Below are 15,193 nucleotides of genomic sequence, written 5' to 3'. Positions count from 1 at the left end.
AAGAAAATTGACATCAACAATACATTAAATTGAAAAATGTTTTTCCTAGTATACACACTTATAAATTTAGTTCTTCCAACCTATTTGTGTTTAGAATAATATCATGGCAGGGCTCTCCCTCCCCTCCTACAAAATCATACAGTTAACCTGTGCAGTACTTTTATTTAAAAATTAGCTATTCTAAGTTTCTATTGTTTTAATCATTTTATCTTTAATTTAAGGAGGTTTCATAATTTTATGAAAATTATTAATGTCTGAACAGAAAATTATGTTAGTAATTTTCAGGCAATGAGTCTAATTCTCATTTGATTCTGTATTAGCAGGGGCTACTCTATAACATGCAGATATTCTTCCCTTCAAAAATAATTCACTCATAGAAAATATCTAGATGATTTTAAAGCAAATAGAATGAGTATTATGCAATGTAAAAACAATGAAAACAAAACATAAATCACTAATTTTCAGCCAGTAAATAGAAATGAAAAAATAGTTGTGTTTGATGAATCATCCATTTTCCTGTTTTTGTCTCATGACCTTTTTAACTCTCAAAATAATTAAGATTCTCAAAGACTATCAGTTTATACGAGTTACAGCTATCAATATTTATCATATTAGAAATTAAAATACCTGACATTTTTAAAATTACACTGTTGCTACTGCCTTGATCCCTGCTAAGATGCCCACAGTTACCTACCACTGCTTTTGCACCATCAGTGCCTATGTCAAATACAATGAAAATGGCAAATTTTATGTCAGAATTTTTATGAAAATAGTTTGGACCCTGTGGAATCCCAAGAAAGGACTCAGGGAGTCCACGTTTCCATGAACAGTACTTAGAAAATGGTTGCACAAAGGGTTAATACTCCCCAAGACCTGTAAGAGACAGCCAACACAACTCCCTTTAACTTTTATCCTAAGCTATCCTGAAATACTTGAATCATTTACTAACTTTTTGAATTTCAAACTACACATACATAACATATAATTTCATTCAAAATTAAGTTAATATTAGTAAAGATTACTAGGAAGCATTTTAGTAGAATATTATCAAATATGTATTCTCAGAATCAAAATGGGACAAAATATTAGAGAAGAAGAGATAAATGCCTTCCAGATAGAAACTCTCCAGTTTCTTCATATTCTCTACATTTGGGCTTTGGGAATGGGAGTTTTCTTCCTTCCTTCCTTCCTTCATTTCCTTCCCTCCTTTTCTCCTTCTATTTCTATGCCTATCTGTTCTTTTGTTAATTTTACTGCATTAGAACATGGATTCAATGGAAAAGTCCCTGATATGTGGGATTGTTTTTGATCTGCTATAATTCATAAGAGAAATACAAGACATGATGTAATGAATCTGTCAAGGAAGAAAAGGAGAATACTCAAATTGAAAAACTCATGTCTACATACACAGTTATTGCAGAACATTTATTCAGCAATGTACATACAAAAACTGCCACTGGCGTTTCTTCTTCTTCTTCTGCTATTGAAAGAGTTCTTAACTTCCCCAGGATTAAACACAACAAAAACAAAGGCCTTTTTGTATACTGTAAAATCCCCTGAAGTGATACTGATATAAACTGAAACATAACTTTTCTGGAAAGGTGAGAAACAATTCTCCCTCCTTGCCTCTTTTTCTTTTCTTTTTTCTTTTTTTTTTTTCACATGTTCTTGATGTACCTATGACATGTGAAAATGTAATATTGCTAAAATGGTGTTGTAAGATTAAAAGTAAAACTTAAATCACTCACTTAATCAGAAAAAAATTACCCCTACTTTATACATTTAACATCTCTCCTTGATAGAAAACTCTAAAGAGGGTACTTTTTAAATGTGTAGATTCATGATCTTTGATTCTAACATAATTCAAAAGGCAAGCAACATATTTATGTCCATGCCTCCAGGAATAACTGCTAGTATTTCTTTGACAACATCCCCGCTGAAACACCCACTAAATCTAACTTGACTTCAAATATTCAGGTTTTAGCTTAAAAAACTAATGCATGAAGGATGGACACAAAGACAGAAAATAGACTAGTCATTGCATGGGGTGGAGAAGGAGATGGGGATTAACAACAATGGGCGTGAAGAATCTTACTGTGGTGATGTAAATGATCTAAAACTGACTTGTGGTGATGATTGTATCACTTGGTAAATTTACTAAAAAAAAAAAATCTTTGTACACTCGAAATGGGTGAATTTGATATATAAAAATGCTTCAATAAAGTTATATTTAAAACTGAATACACTGAATGAGAGAAGCTAGACACCAAAGGAAATATACTATATGAATCTATTTATTTAAATTACAAAATGAGCAAACTAATTTAAGATGATAGAAGTCCCAATAGCAGCAATTCTTGGTTGAGAGGAGGATGGCTGGTACAAAGCACAAGGTGGGGTGTCTGAGGTACCCTTAATGTTCTGTCTTTACTTAGTTGTTGTTAGATAAGCTTGGTTTATGAAAATTCACTGAGTTGTACACTTATCATGTGTGCAATTTTCAGTATATATATTATACCTCAATAAATCACTGTACTTCATATACATATATACATGCTTGTTCAAAATTCTTTTTCAACTATAAAAATATGAGCAACTCTATGCAGAATAAGGCTGTTATGCCACATGTTTAAAATATTTCTCATAAAAAGCTGGCATGAAGATATCATTACATATGATATTCAAACTTCCCACATTTAGATGGAATCTATGTCCAATTTATAAGAAGGACTTTTCGGAGCTTTTAATGACAAGGGAATAGCATCCAAGCTAGTTTATCATCGAATTGTCAAGGTGTACTGGGTCTATAGGGGTGGATGATGGTGGAGGGTTGGCTTCAGGCACGTTTGGAAGAGGGCCTAGAGAGAGTAAGTTGTGCACAGCAGACACCAATAAGCTTGTGAAGACAGAGAAGGATGGGTGAAGGGTTACTGAAGAGAAGCTGTTTCCCACGATCTTTTTTGGCGTTCATCCACTTATATATCTAATATCACTTTGGTCTCTTCCGGTTCCACTAACGCTGCAATCCTTCAAGGACGAGCTTAACACTTTCTCTTCAGTGAATACTCCCTAGTATCATCTAGGTAAAAGAGTATGCTTTCTTGTTTTGAACTCTTCAATAAATGTAACTGAGATAAAAATAAATTACTGAACAAATGATATAGCTATTTGTTTTTTATTCACCAAAAAACTACAGTTTTGTGGACAGGAACCATGCCAGACTTATTTAACCACCAAACTGCAGAGTATTTGTCATAGTGAATGGCATATCATGGACTTTCAAGTATTGGTGGAATTAATAAATGCAAGTTTTATCAACTATACTTCAATAAAAATGATTGAAGAGAAAAAAATTCAAGTATTTCCATTAATAGCTGAAGAAAACATAAACACCTCAGCTGCATTAAAATGTAAAACTTCTGTAGTTATCAGTTGCCAACAGTCATTTTCACATTTATATTCAAAAGCTATGTGTACTATCTTTTTAAACTTTTAAGTATATAAATATAAAGTAAAAAGAAACAAAAATGACTCAGAAAATAAAGTTAAGAAAGTTTTTAAATGGCATGACAATATTGGATGGTGTATTTCTAAATTTATACATATATTTGATTTGAAATATATATATATTTGGTTTGATTTGAAATATATATATATACATATATTTGATTATTACATATTAAAAGTTAGTTTTAGGTAAGATAAACAGAAAGTCTGCCCTCTAGAAGCCTCCAATTTATTTTATACAAGAATATTGTCTAAAATATGATACTACACATTTATTGTTTGGATGCAAAAATGATGGATGTAGATGATAACAGGTGAGTGGCCTCAGAAGTTCTGAGAAGGATAAATAAATATATTCTAGTAGTATAATGAAAAAGTCTTCTGGTAGTATAATGAAAAAAGTAAAGCACAGAACACTCAGAGAAGTCGGGGACAGAATGGCATGAGAACACACTTAGATTTGAGAACACCAGGCTCAATCTGAAAGGCAGTGAGGAAACTGGCTTCTCTAGAGCAGATATCAGATGGCATAGTTCTACTGGGGAAAAAAATGTGGAAATCACACGTCATAACCTTTTTGATTCAAGTCCCCATTTTTTCACACCTAACTAACATGTTAGTGTACGGTTTTATTTATCCATTTATTCAACGTGTATTCAAAGATCTGCATGAATAACATTTCACATCTGTCCTTGCCTGTGACATATGTCTAATTTATGAGGCTGAAGTAAGCTAGGAAGCGTTTTTAACAAGGTTATGCAAAGACACACAAATAATTTTTTGAGTTTAGTGATAATCCTCCCATGTAGAGACATGCTTAAAACTTTTAGCCTGATATGATATCTTTCTAGAAGTTTAAATGAAAGATAACACAATAATCTAAAACACCTTTTGGAAAAGATTTTTTCTACTATTATTTTAATTCAAACACATTATTTAAACTGTTGACATCATAATTAATATGATGTGCCCATATCATAATTAGTAATTATGAACATTATTTAACATGCTATCATTGGCGTGACAGTGAGAGTTCATTATAAAGCAGCTTAAGTGGACGTGATCATCCCATATCTTGGTAGCTTACAAAATGAGACCAGATTTCTTCTCTCCATTTATTTTGGACAAGTGTAAATGTAGTACATTTAATGGTCTAAATACAAGCAAGAAACTTGCCTCCATGGAGAATCAACCACAGCTATTTTAACTGACAATTCTTAGTTGAGAACCCCCCAGGAAGGCTCCTACAAATGGTTTACTCAGGGTTCTTAAAGCAATTTTACTCTGCAGATTTGTCACTTTACAGATGCATCCCATATAATTCAGTAGCTCCAGAGGATCCATTGTAACTACTTTTTGCAATAATTATAAGATTAAGGGCTTATTTTGGGAGCCATTAATAATATCAATGAAAGGATTAAGACAATTTTGGTGAAAATCATATAGAGATCAAAAAGCTAGTGAAGTTAATGCTTCTGCTACATTTTAAATGAAAACCTAATCACAGAAAATCCTCTTCAACCCACTTCTCGAATGGATTCTGAAGAATCCTGTGTTTGGTTTTCTGACTGAAACAAATAAACTAACAATTTAGTCATGGTGCCCATTCCATACTACTTATGGAATAACCACTCCTGAAAGATGATTATAACACTTATAGGCAGCGAAATGATCAGATTTCTTTTAAGTATAATGTCAGAGAATTTAGCCATAGTTGGAGGTATGTCAATATATAACAACAAGAGACAACAAGAAGAACCAAATGCAACCAAACATATCAAATGGAATCGCTAATTTTAAAATCTTATTTCTCATTAACACTCACCTTAGCATGAGCCAGCATTTTAGAAATAGACAAATAAAAGCTCTCAGATTTGCCCAGAGACCACTATCCTTCAAGTATACCTCAGATGCTCTGATCATTAAAATCCTGGCATGTGGTAATTTCTTTGAATAATTTATATGACAGAAATTTATAAAAATATTGACTATCAATGTAGATATCAGAATTTTAAGTATCAAGAAGGTTAAAAATAAGGCAGGCTTTCTTAAGTACAAGAAAGGTAATCCTTAAAACCCACTGTCTTTGCTTTTATAATTCAACTTATTTTTACATATGTTTGATTTCCCCCATATTTTAAGAAGTCCTTAAACAAAAGAAAGAGATGCCTAAATAGAAATCCTAATGAAAAACAAATTTACTAAGTAAATAATATATTGATTAAGTTTTTAAAAATTACTTTGTGAGCAAGTAGTCAGAAAGTATGAAGGCTTATCATAAAAGAATGACTCTCACTGATTTCTGAGAAGTCATAATAGGTGAACAAATATTTGAGATATATTTAATATTTAACTAATTTATCAAGAAATTTTAATATAAACTTTCTGTAGTATAGATTCTAATTGACCAGTCTCTTTAGAATTGAATATTTTTTTTACTTATCCAGTGATATTCTATGGTACTTTATACTATTTTACTATGGTAATATTTCAGATAGTTTAAAAGTATTAAATAAATTAATTTATATACTAGATATCAAAGTAATATTTTTTATTGTTTTCCAAGGCCAAATAATCATTAGTCAATAGTCTTTATTATATTTTGATTAATAGTTATAAAATTGCCTCTGAATTTAAATTTTACTCTTTTTCCCACAATAATGGAAATCATTGTTAGCAGTAAAATAATTTTTCTGTAATTTCTGGAGAAAATTACATAATTCTGTTTATGAAAACTGAAAAATAAATTTAGTTTCTCAACTAATGAACTCAGTTCTAGAGAACACAGAATAGAACACATGAAACAATAAATAATCTAATACATTCTAATATTTTCCAAATGCCATTTGCAATTTCTAGCACTAGCATTTTAGTGATATGGGGAATAGTTTGACATTGAAAAAGTAGTTCAAAGTATCCTAAAGTACACAATTTTATGTGTACCTATGCTCAATATGTCACACAGATGCATGTTGAGAGTTTATATTAAATGCACAAAGAATATTAGAAATATCATACCTTTGAGACATAATCTTATAGGCATCAGGCAGATAGCATCGTATATTCTCCATCTGAGCAGGGTCAGAGTCACAAATTTTGTCATCAGTCCTCCCATAGTTGGCACTTTCAATCATGATGACATCTGTTCCTGGACAGCGGAGCTCTATGGGGTAGCTCTCACAGGAGAGCTCTCTGCGGACCACAGCCATCGGAATTGGGGCACGGCTGAAGGCTACCAGGAGGAGGAAGAAAAATAAGTCATCTTTGTTACATAGAAAGGAAAAGTACCCATTTCTGATATACTAATATAAAGGAATAAAGCAGTTGCAATTCATAATTTTAACTAAAAGTAGACTATCTCTCACTTCAGTAACTTGACAGAATTTTTAAAAATCTAGCTATAACAATTATTTCTTAGAAACCTTATCTCACAGGTATTTTTCTTATAAATGGAACAAAGCACTCTGGATTTTCTAAAACACTGGCTGGTATGTGAGGTAAAGACTATACAGAAATATCATGCAGTTTGTAAAACAAGATTCTCAGATTAACCTCAGGAATACTGTGTGTATTTGTTTGGTTTTTTTAAATAGAAACCATGAACAACAACAAAAAACGTACTGCTCTTGAGTTTATATATACTTATTTAAATAATCTATTTCAATTTTGAAACAGTTTCATTGTTTCAGGTAATAACATAATCAGTATATTTTTGAGTTAATTATAGAAATAGTGAATGTTCTTTAAGAAAATAGAGATTTGTAAGGAGACAAATTAAATTTTCCTTCAGCTCCCTTCCCACACATTTCCCCCAATGTCAAGAGGTAAGCACTTAACAACGTGGTGACTTTTCTATTAAAACTATCTACAGAAAAAAAACAAAAACATTGTATATTTCTTCCCATTCCTCTTTTAATTTTACTTAAGTAATTTTTAATCCGGTAGTATCACACTACACACATTGTTTCATATCTTGATTTATTTTACTTCTCAATTTAACAATACATGGTGGAAATCTTTTCATTCCTATATTGTATCCCTCATTTTTAATGGCTACATTACATATACATATAAAACATTATTTAATTGGTCTTATGTTAATGGGCACTTAGAAATGATTGACATCTATACACTGATGTGTATAAAATGGATGACTAAAAAGAACCTGCATATAAAAAAATAAATTAAATTAAATTAAAAAAAAAAAATGTCCCAGTGTTTTTGTGTCATAATACTGCAAGAAGTATAAACCTACCTGTGTATCTTGGCTATAATAGTTTAGAAAAATATATAAGTATCCAAATATATTTTACAGTATATGTTAATAAATGAAATTGATGAAGGCATAATATATATTTCAAATTTGGCAAATATCAACAACTAGATGTCCAGAAAGCTTAATACAACTGTACACTTCCACCAGCAGTACTTTCCTCTTCAAAACTACACATTACCAATTCCTTTATATTTTGCCAATGTGATAGACAAAGAATTATATAACATCCTTAATTGAATTTTCACCACTTCATTTATACAATGAAATATATTTCCATGTTTCTTGGCCCTTCATCTTTTTTTTATTATACATTGTTATTGTAAAAGTTCTTTGGAAAGAATAAAATTGAAAAGTTGTCCTTTATACTTGTGGTAAATATGTTTTTCTAGTTTGTTGTTTCGTTTCATATATTTGCTGAACATATATATTTCATTTTTATACAGCAAACTGTCTATCTTTTCACGTCAGATTTAACAGTCTCACAATCCAAGGCTGTGAATATAATCAGTACATTATTGGAAGACAGTCAAATGTTTAATTGTAAAAACTCAACAAGTCTTCTTTTAAAAGCACATAATTGAAATTCTTAAATTCTTTACCAACCAGCTAGTAAGTTGATTTTCACATAAGAGAATTAATTATAGAGATAAATACATGATAGCTATAAATTTGCATTGATAGTTGATTAACTCACTAATGTTGGCACATACATAAAAATGTATTTAAATAAATACATTCACCTTTTCTTATGGCTTTTTTAGTAAGCATGGAATGTGGAAAGCAAAGAAGGGAGGAGAGAAGCAAGGAAATGTAAAAAGAGCGGAAATAGGGAAAAAGAGATTTTATTACTATAAATATTTTCACTTGAAACTCTACAGAAAATATTGATTTGGTTTATGAAACCATACCTATTATTTCAAAATAGAAAATGACATTAGTTTTTACCCCATTTCTATACCATTTTGGAAAAACTATACATGTACCAAAGACCCCACGCATAACTTCCGAATAGGTCACTCAAGCTGCACTGCACAGTTAATTCCATTCTGGTTGTCATTCAATATCTTTCTTGTTTTGTCCTCAATCCCCCTCAAACACAGACAGAGAGATGCACACATGCATACACACACACCTGAATCTAGCACATCCACAGCACTGATCAAAGAGAGTTAACACAAAGATTGGTGGTAATAATTATTTTTTTTAATAAATTTATTTTATTTTTGGCTGCATTGGGTCTTCGTTGCTGCAAGCGGGCTTTCTCTAGTTATGGTGAGAGGGGACTACTCTTCATTGTGGTGCACAGGCATAGTTGCTCTGCGGCATGTGGGATCTTCTCGAACCAGGGCTCGAACCCATGTCCCCTGCATTGGCAGGTAGATTCTTAACCACTGTGCCACCAGGAAAGCCCGGTATCAATATTTTTAAAGTTTGTTCTTGGGGTGGGATAGGGAGGGTGGGAGGGAGGGAGACGCAAGAGGGAAGGGATATGGGAACAGATGTATATGTATAACTGATTCACTGTGTTATAAAGCAGAAACTAATACACCATTGTGAAGCAATTATACTCCAATAAAGTTGTAAAAAAAAAAAAGTTTGCTCTTGAGTCAACATTTTGACAGGGTAGTTTCACAATAGACACTGAATTTCTGAAATGTGTGTTTCTATGATTCCTAAAATATATGTATTTATCTATCATTTAGAAATTAGAAGGCTGTTTAAACATGAAGTCCTTTTTAATAGTCAGATTCTATTTTAATGGAAAAAGGTATTTTCATTACTGTATATAGCATTTTAAGTAATAAAATTATTGGACAATAAAAATGTTCCAATTTGGGAATCCAGTTTCACAATTTCAATCAGTTTAAATAGAATAACAGATAGTTTTTGCTTACTTTTTTTTATAAAATGTTCTTGAAATCAGAATTTTTCAGAATGTTTTACAATAAACTTTTGAGCATTTGCTGAGACAATTTTTTTCTTAACTTTGGTATAGCCATTTTTTAAAAATCACACTGAAACTGCCCCCAAACATTGAGTTGATCTTGCTATATTTTGTTAACCTAACCTATTAAGTCATATTGTTTAAAAAAAAAAGTTAATTTAACAAAGAAATAAAAATAAGCAAATAATAAAGTCAAAGCATTGTCTGACTAAGTGGACAATTTGGTTGATTAAACTCATCAGTCAATTTTGCTAAAACACGTACACAGACATAGCTTTAATCTGGGCCTTAACTGTCAAAAACATGATTTAGAACCAGACAGTGGCAAAGTCAACTAAAATGTCGAGGGCAAATTTCCCATGTATCTCTTTTGAGCCTATAAGGACTATTCAAAAGTTATAGATATGGAAATTTTTACAGGGTACCAGGGTTGATTTGTGGATGCTTTCTTCCATTTATCATATAATTGCATTAGTATCAGTAACTCAGTGATAAATTGCATTCCTGAATAATGGATGCTTTGTTTAAAGGAATGTATTACTGGAAACTATTCTGTAACATATCTAATTAGCTACTTAAATTATTTTAATTACATTGCTAAATGCTTTAATCAGCAACTAAAGTCCAATGGAAAAATATGCTTAAGTTAAAAGATTTTTGTTGTTGTTTTGTCTTTCTTACCATTCAGTTATCATGCTAACAACGGAGAGACTTTAGTTACTAGAGAAAACAACTAAGACACGGAAAATGTCAACAATTCAAGGCAAGTTAGCCAGTGAAACAGTCTATTGTATTTTGTATCAGGATAATATTGCACTGGGAACTGTGAAGTGGCTATGGAAAAATAATACAGGGAAAAGACGGCATATTCTTGAAGTCCTTCTCATTTTCATACCATGAGTTAATTTGTGGTAACAAAGAACAGAGTGTCACCTATTAGGTGTGTAATAGACATTGGCTGAATAAATTGGAAAAGCTTCAGATGTGAAATCTGGTAGACTTCTGTTAAGATGCTGCACTTTGGAACTACCCACTGACCACGGGACTAAGAGGACACAAATGAAACTAAGCTTCTCTGCTAAGGACATCCAGAACCTCAGGAATTGCCCAAGTTCCATGTCGAACACATCCCTAATTAAAAGTGCTCCTGACCAAGGATTAAACAACAGGAGAATTAGCTCCCAGTTCTTGCTCACTTGTTTCTGCACAAATCACTCTTATTCTTCCTTTTCTGAGACCTCAGCCAATCTGTTGTTAAAATTTCTTGTTTTTTGTTACTCTCTTCTTGGGCTTTCCTACTGCAATCCTGCTTGGTGACTTTTGACTCAAAATGCTTTAAATCCTTGGTGAATGTGGGTTATGATAACTAAAGATACCAGTGTAAAGATGGGGTAAGGGCGGGAGAAGGGTGCTAAAAGCTGATGACCAAAGAGTCAATTGATTCCTCCTGGACTCAAGGACAGGGGTCAGAGATTTGCTAGGATAACCCTAGGGCTTTACAGGGTAGCATTCAAAGAAGGGAGTGCTACTTGAGACATAGGATTTTAGGACAAAGGATATCAATAAGTAAAAGACTAAACACAGATTAAGAGGTAAGAAGCCAGTTATTTGGTTGAGGGCATTAACCCAGTATAATTTTTTTTTTTTATTAGTTTCTGCTTTATAACAAAGTGAATCAGTCATACATAACCCCAGTATAATTAATTAAGTTTTTAAGCATGTTGAATTTAAGGTGTCAGGATAACACTCAGGAATGTTTAATTTTCATTTGGGTTCATGAGTCTAGAATGTATGAGTAGACTATAGGCTAAAACCATGGTAATAACAGTAAGTAGCTGAAGAGGATAGATGTAGAGGAGAATAAATGCAGAAGGTGGAGTATCAGTAGCCACTGAGAAATGTAGAAGAGTGTACTACTTAGTTGCTGGACATATATATAACATAGAGAAAAACACTGTGTATCTATTTAAGGAAGATTTTCATTTAGATTTTCACTAAATGGACAATATGCCTGCCACTACTACTTAGTTTTAGGACAGATGAATCAAGCACTTATATATATCTCTCCCTGGGCCAAGCCTTCAATGCACTGTTCAAATCTGGTTTTCCATGGATTGTTCTACATATTCAATGATCCACTCAAAAATAAATGGTGCAGTCTATTCTCCATTAGTCAGAAACTAAAATCTTCAGCCTGCCCTATGTGTGTGTTTGTTGTGATATTAAAAACTATTAGCAATACAGCTTATATTTTTATTTATTTTTCATTTCCTTACTTTTATACTTTGTTTACCCCAAATCCCATGTATTAAATAAAATTAAGTTTACTAAGAAAAAATTTTAAGCATAGATAAGAAAATGCAAATTAAAAGGCTATTTTGCAGCAGTAAAGATAAAACAGTTGCTTTAAATGGGTAATGACAGAGAACATATTTGAACTATGTTTAGGGACAAAAAAAATTACATGACTTGATGATTGGTTGAACATGAAGGGTAAAAGTGAGTGTACAAGGATGACTACAAGGTTTCTGGCATAAGCAAGTGATTAGATTGTAGTGCCATGAACAAAATCTAGTAAGAAGTTGAATACAGGTCAGTGATTTAGAAAAGAGATCTTTATAAATTTGAGAATTGTAAGGTAGTACTCAAATCAGAGCAGTAGATAAGATAACCCATGGAGGGAGAAAGATTATATTAAACATGTCCATGTGGCAGTTTTAAAATATGTTCATAATCCCTTGCTACTTCTCCATTTTTTTCCCTTTCCTCTTGAATGTGGGCTTTACTTAGTGACTCACTTCTAATGGACACAGCCTGGTAGAAAGTGTGTGATTTCCAAGAGTAGTTCATTAACAAGACATTGCAGCTTTAACCTCTCTTGAATCACTCACTTTGTAAAAAGCCAGTCACCAAATCCTGAGCACATTCAAGCAGCCCCAAGGAGAGGTCCAGAAAAGGAACGGAACACTATGCTGACAGCCAGAATGAACTTGCAAGGCCGGCAAGTGAGGCATCTTGGAGGCTGACCCTCCAGCCACAAGAAACCCTTCCTTTGGGTAACTACAACACTATGAGAGAACTGGAGCCAGAACCAGCAAATTAAACTATTCCCAGATTCCTAACCTAAAGAAACCACAGAAGATAATAAACGTATACTGTTTTAAGCCACTAAGTTTTGGGCTATATATTACAAATACAGTGCAGAATCAATTCTGAAGGAATGTTTAAAGAGTGGACATTGAAACTGTTGGATGATACTGAAGAATTGCCAAATCAATAAAAGAAAAATACTATGAATGACCCACACAGATAGTCTAATATTACCATCTCTTTGCTTAAACATAGTTTGGCCCATTAATTTAAAAAAATATAACATTCCATATATACATATAATTTATTACACACATATTTTATATTATGCATTATATATAATACATAAATAATCCAGTTTCAGCACTAAAAACAGATTACTAATAGGTGTTAAGTTTTTTTTTACCCCCCCGTATCCCAATGATCATAAGAAGGGGGGAAAAAAAGGCTCTTTTGAAAACTTTAAAATAAAAAGAAAATAGATCTGGTTTCTTATAAGAAAGAAGTAAATTAAACTATTTGTAGGTCAAGGCTAATGATTTTAAAGGCGTTTCTTAATTATAGAGAAGGACACTTACATATCTGGAAGTGGGTTACTGCCTATAATAAATTATTGGCAATGCCTTTTAAAAATTCTTCATTACTTAAATGCTGCCAAAAAGCAAATATTCCCAATTTTAAGTTTCAGCAGAACCTATGATATAATTTTCTTAAATATACGTATTTTCTCTGTGCTGTTTTACATGCCAACACACTTATCCAAATTTTTAAAAATGTGCTCTGAAAATCTAGTCTGAAATGTTTGGCAGCAAAAATAACATTGGAAACCCAGTGAAATATCAAACTATCATCTACTTTCTATAAAAGTACACCTACTACCAGTAAGCATCTAATATACTGAATTTCAAAAGTCTATTTCAACAAAGAATACATATAATTTAAATACCTTAGTATTTAATTAAGTGTAACCCAGTGACAATTAAAATTGACACCATAAAGAAATAACCAAAGACAATTATGTTCTGAGGTCAAAAAGAAAAGCATGAAATTTAGAATTTCTGAAATTACAGGAAAAAAATGTCCTAATGAGAGGAATATCATAAAACAATTACTGTAAAGCTATCCTTCTGACTTATGGAGCTTCAGCATGAGCGTAACATTAATCATTCTTTTTGAGGATATACATACGAAATGGTGACCTTTAAGTGACATTATCCACATGGAGATTGCCTAAAAAATGTAGCAAGTGTTTGAATAAATGAACTCATATCTACTTGTTATAAGTTTTCAACATTTAATAAAATTATATTCTATATTGTCTTCCAATTATATTCATGAGGGACAAAATTTCTAAAACTGAGTCAAACTTCACATATCACTATTTTCACATCCTTTTCCTAAATGTCAAAAACACCAAACTGGCTGTTCAAAGTGTTCTTAAGAGTAAAATTATAATTTCAAGATAAACAAGAATCCAGTAAAAAGAATGATACAATTCAAAAGAAATTTTAAAAGATATGACAATTTAACTCTAAATGTATATTTATCAGTTACAATGTGGCTGCTGGGAGTTAATTAAACACAAGACATGGATATCGTTTAAATTCTCCATCCACATTGGTGATCATCTCAGGCCTAGGAGTGGTCCTATACAGATTGGGATTCCAAAAGTCTGGCAGAAGGAGCTTCAGAGGTATCATATGAAATCAAGAAAATGATAAACATTCGTGTGCGATGGTTAATTTTATGTGTCATTGTGACTGGGCTAAGGGATGCGCAGGTAGCTGCTAAACCATTATTTTTGAGCATCTCTCTGAGGGCATCTCTGGAAAAGATTAACAAAGATTAGCATTTGATTCTGTAGACTAACAGAGATCACCCTCACCAATTTAAGGTGGTCCAGTGAGGGCCTGAATACAACAAAAAGGCAGAGGACGTGTAAATTTTCTCTCTGCTTGAGCTGGGATAACTATCTTCTGCCCTCTAACATTGGTGCTCCTTGCTCTCAGGCCTTCAGTCATAGGCCAGAGCCTACACCAGTGGCCCTCTGATTTTCAGGTTTTTGAGTACGGGTTGGAACTACATCACTGGTTTTCCTGGGCTGCCAGCTTGCAAACAGCAAATCATGCAACTTCTCAGTCTTCATAATTGTTAGCCAATCCCTCATAATAAATCTCTTCATATTGATCTAGATAGATAGATAGATAGATAGATATAGATAATACAGATAACTGTGATATGTGAAAGTTGACAGTTTAGAAATTTCATCCCATGAATATAACTGGAAAACAATCTAGAGAACCCTAATAATGTGAGTGTAGCAAAATCCCCAAAGCCAAAAGATAGTATCTATGATTACTAAAACCAAAAGATTA

General features: G+C 32.3%; 1 protein-coding gene across 33 annotated transcripts in view; it reads right to left on the bottom strand.

Annotated features, from left to right (window-relative positions):
- The window catches only part of ADGRL3 (adhesion G protein-coupled receptor L3), a gene marked incomplete at both ends in the record, with an annotated part of 582,832 nt that overhangs the window by 472,796 nt on the left and 94,843 nt on the right, over positions 1-15,193 (bottom strand). For 32 of the 33 annotated variants that reach the window (XM_079704517.1, XM_079704528.1, XM_079704539.1 and 29 more), the window contains one exon: positions 6,526-6,739. In XM_079704517.1, the coding sequence (XP_079560643.1) occupies positions 6,526-6,739 (214 nt within the window). Of the gene's footprint in view, positions 1-6,525; positions 6,740-15,193 lie in introns of those variants that run through there. The other variant, XM_079704534.1, reaches the window with a different exon arrangement.

The sequence above is a fragment of the Hyperoodon ampullatus genome (genome assembly GCF_949752795.1).
Source record: "Hyperoodon ampullatus genome assembly, chromosome: 1".
Taxonomy (NCBI): Eukaryota; Metazoa; Chordata; class Mammalia; order Artiodactyla; family Ziphiidae; genus Hyperoodon; species Hyperoodon ampullatus.
Note: the sequence above shows the minus strand (reverse complement) of the source record. Positions and strands in the feature narration are given on the sequence as shown.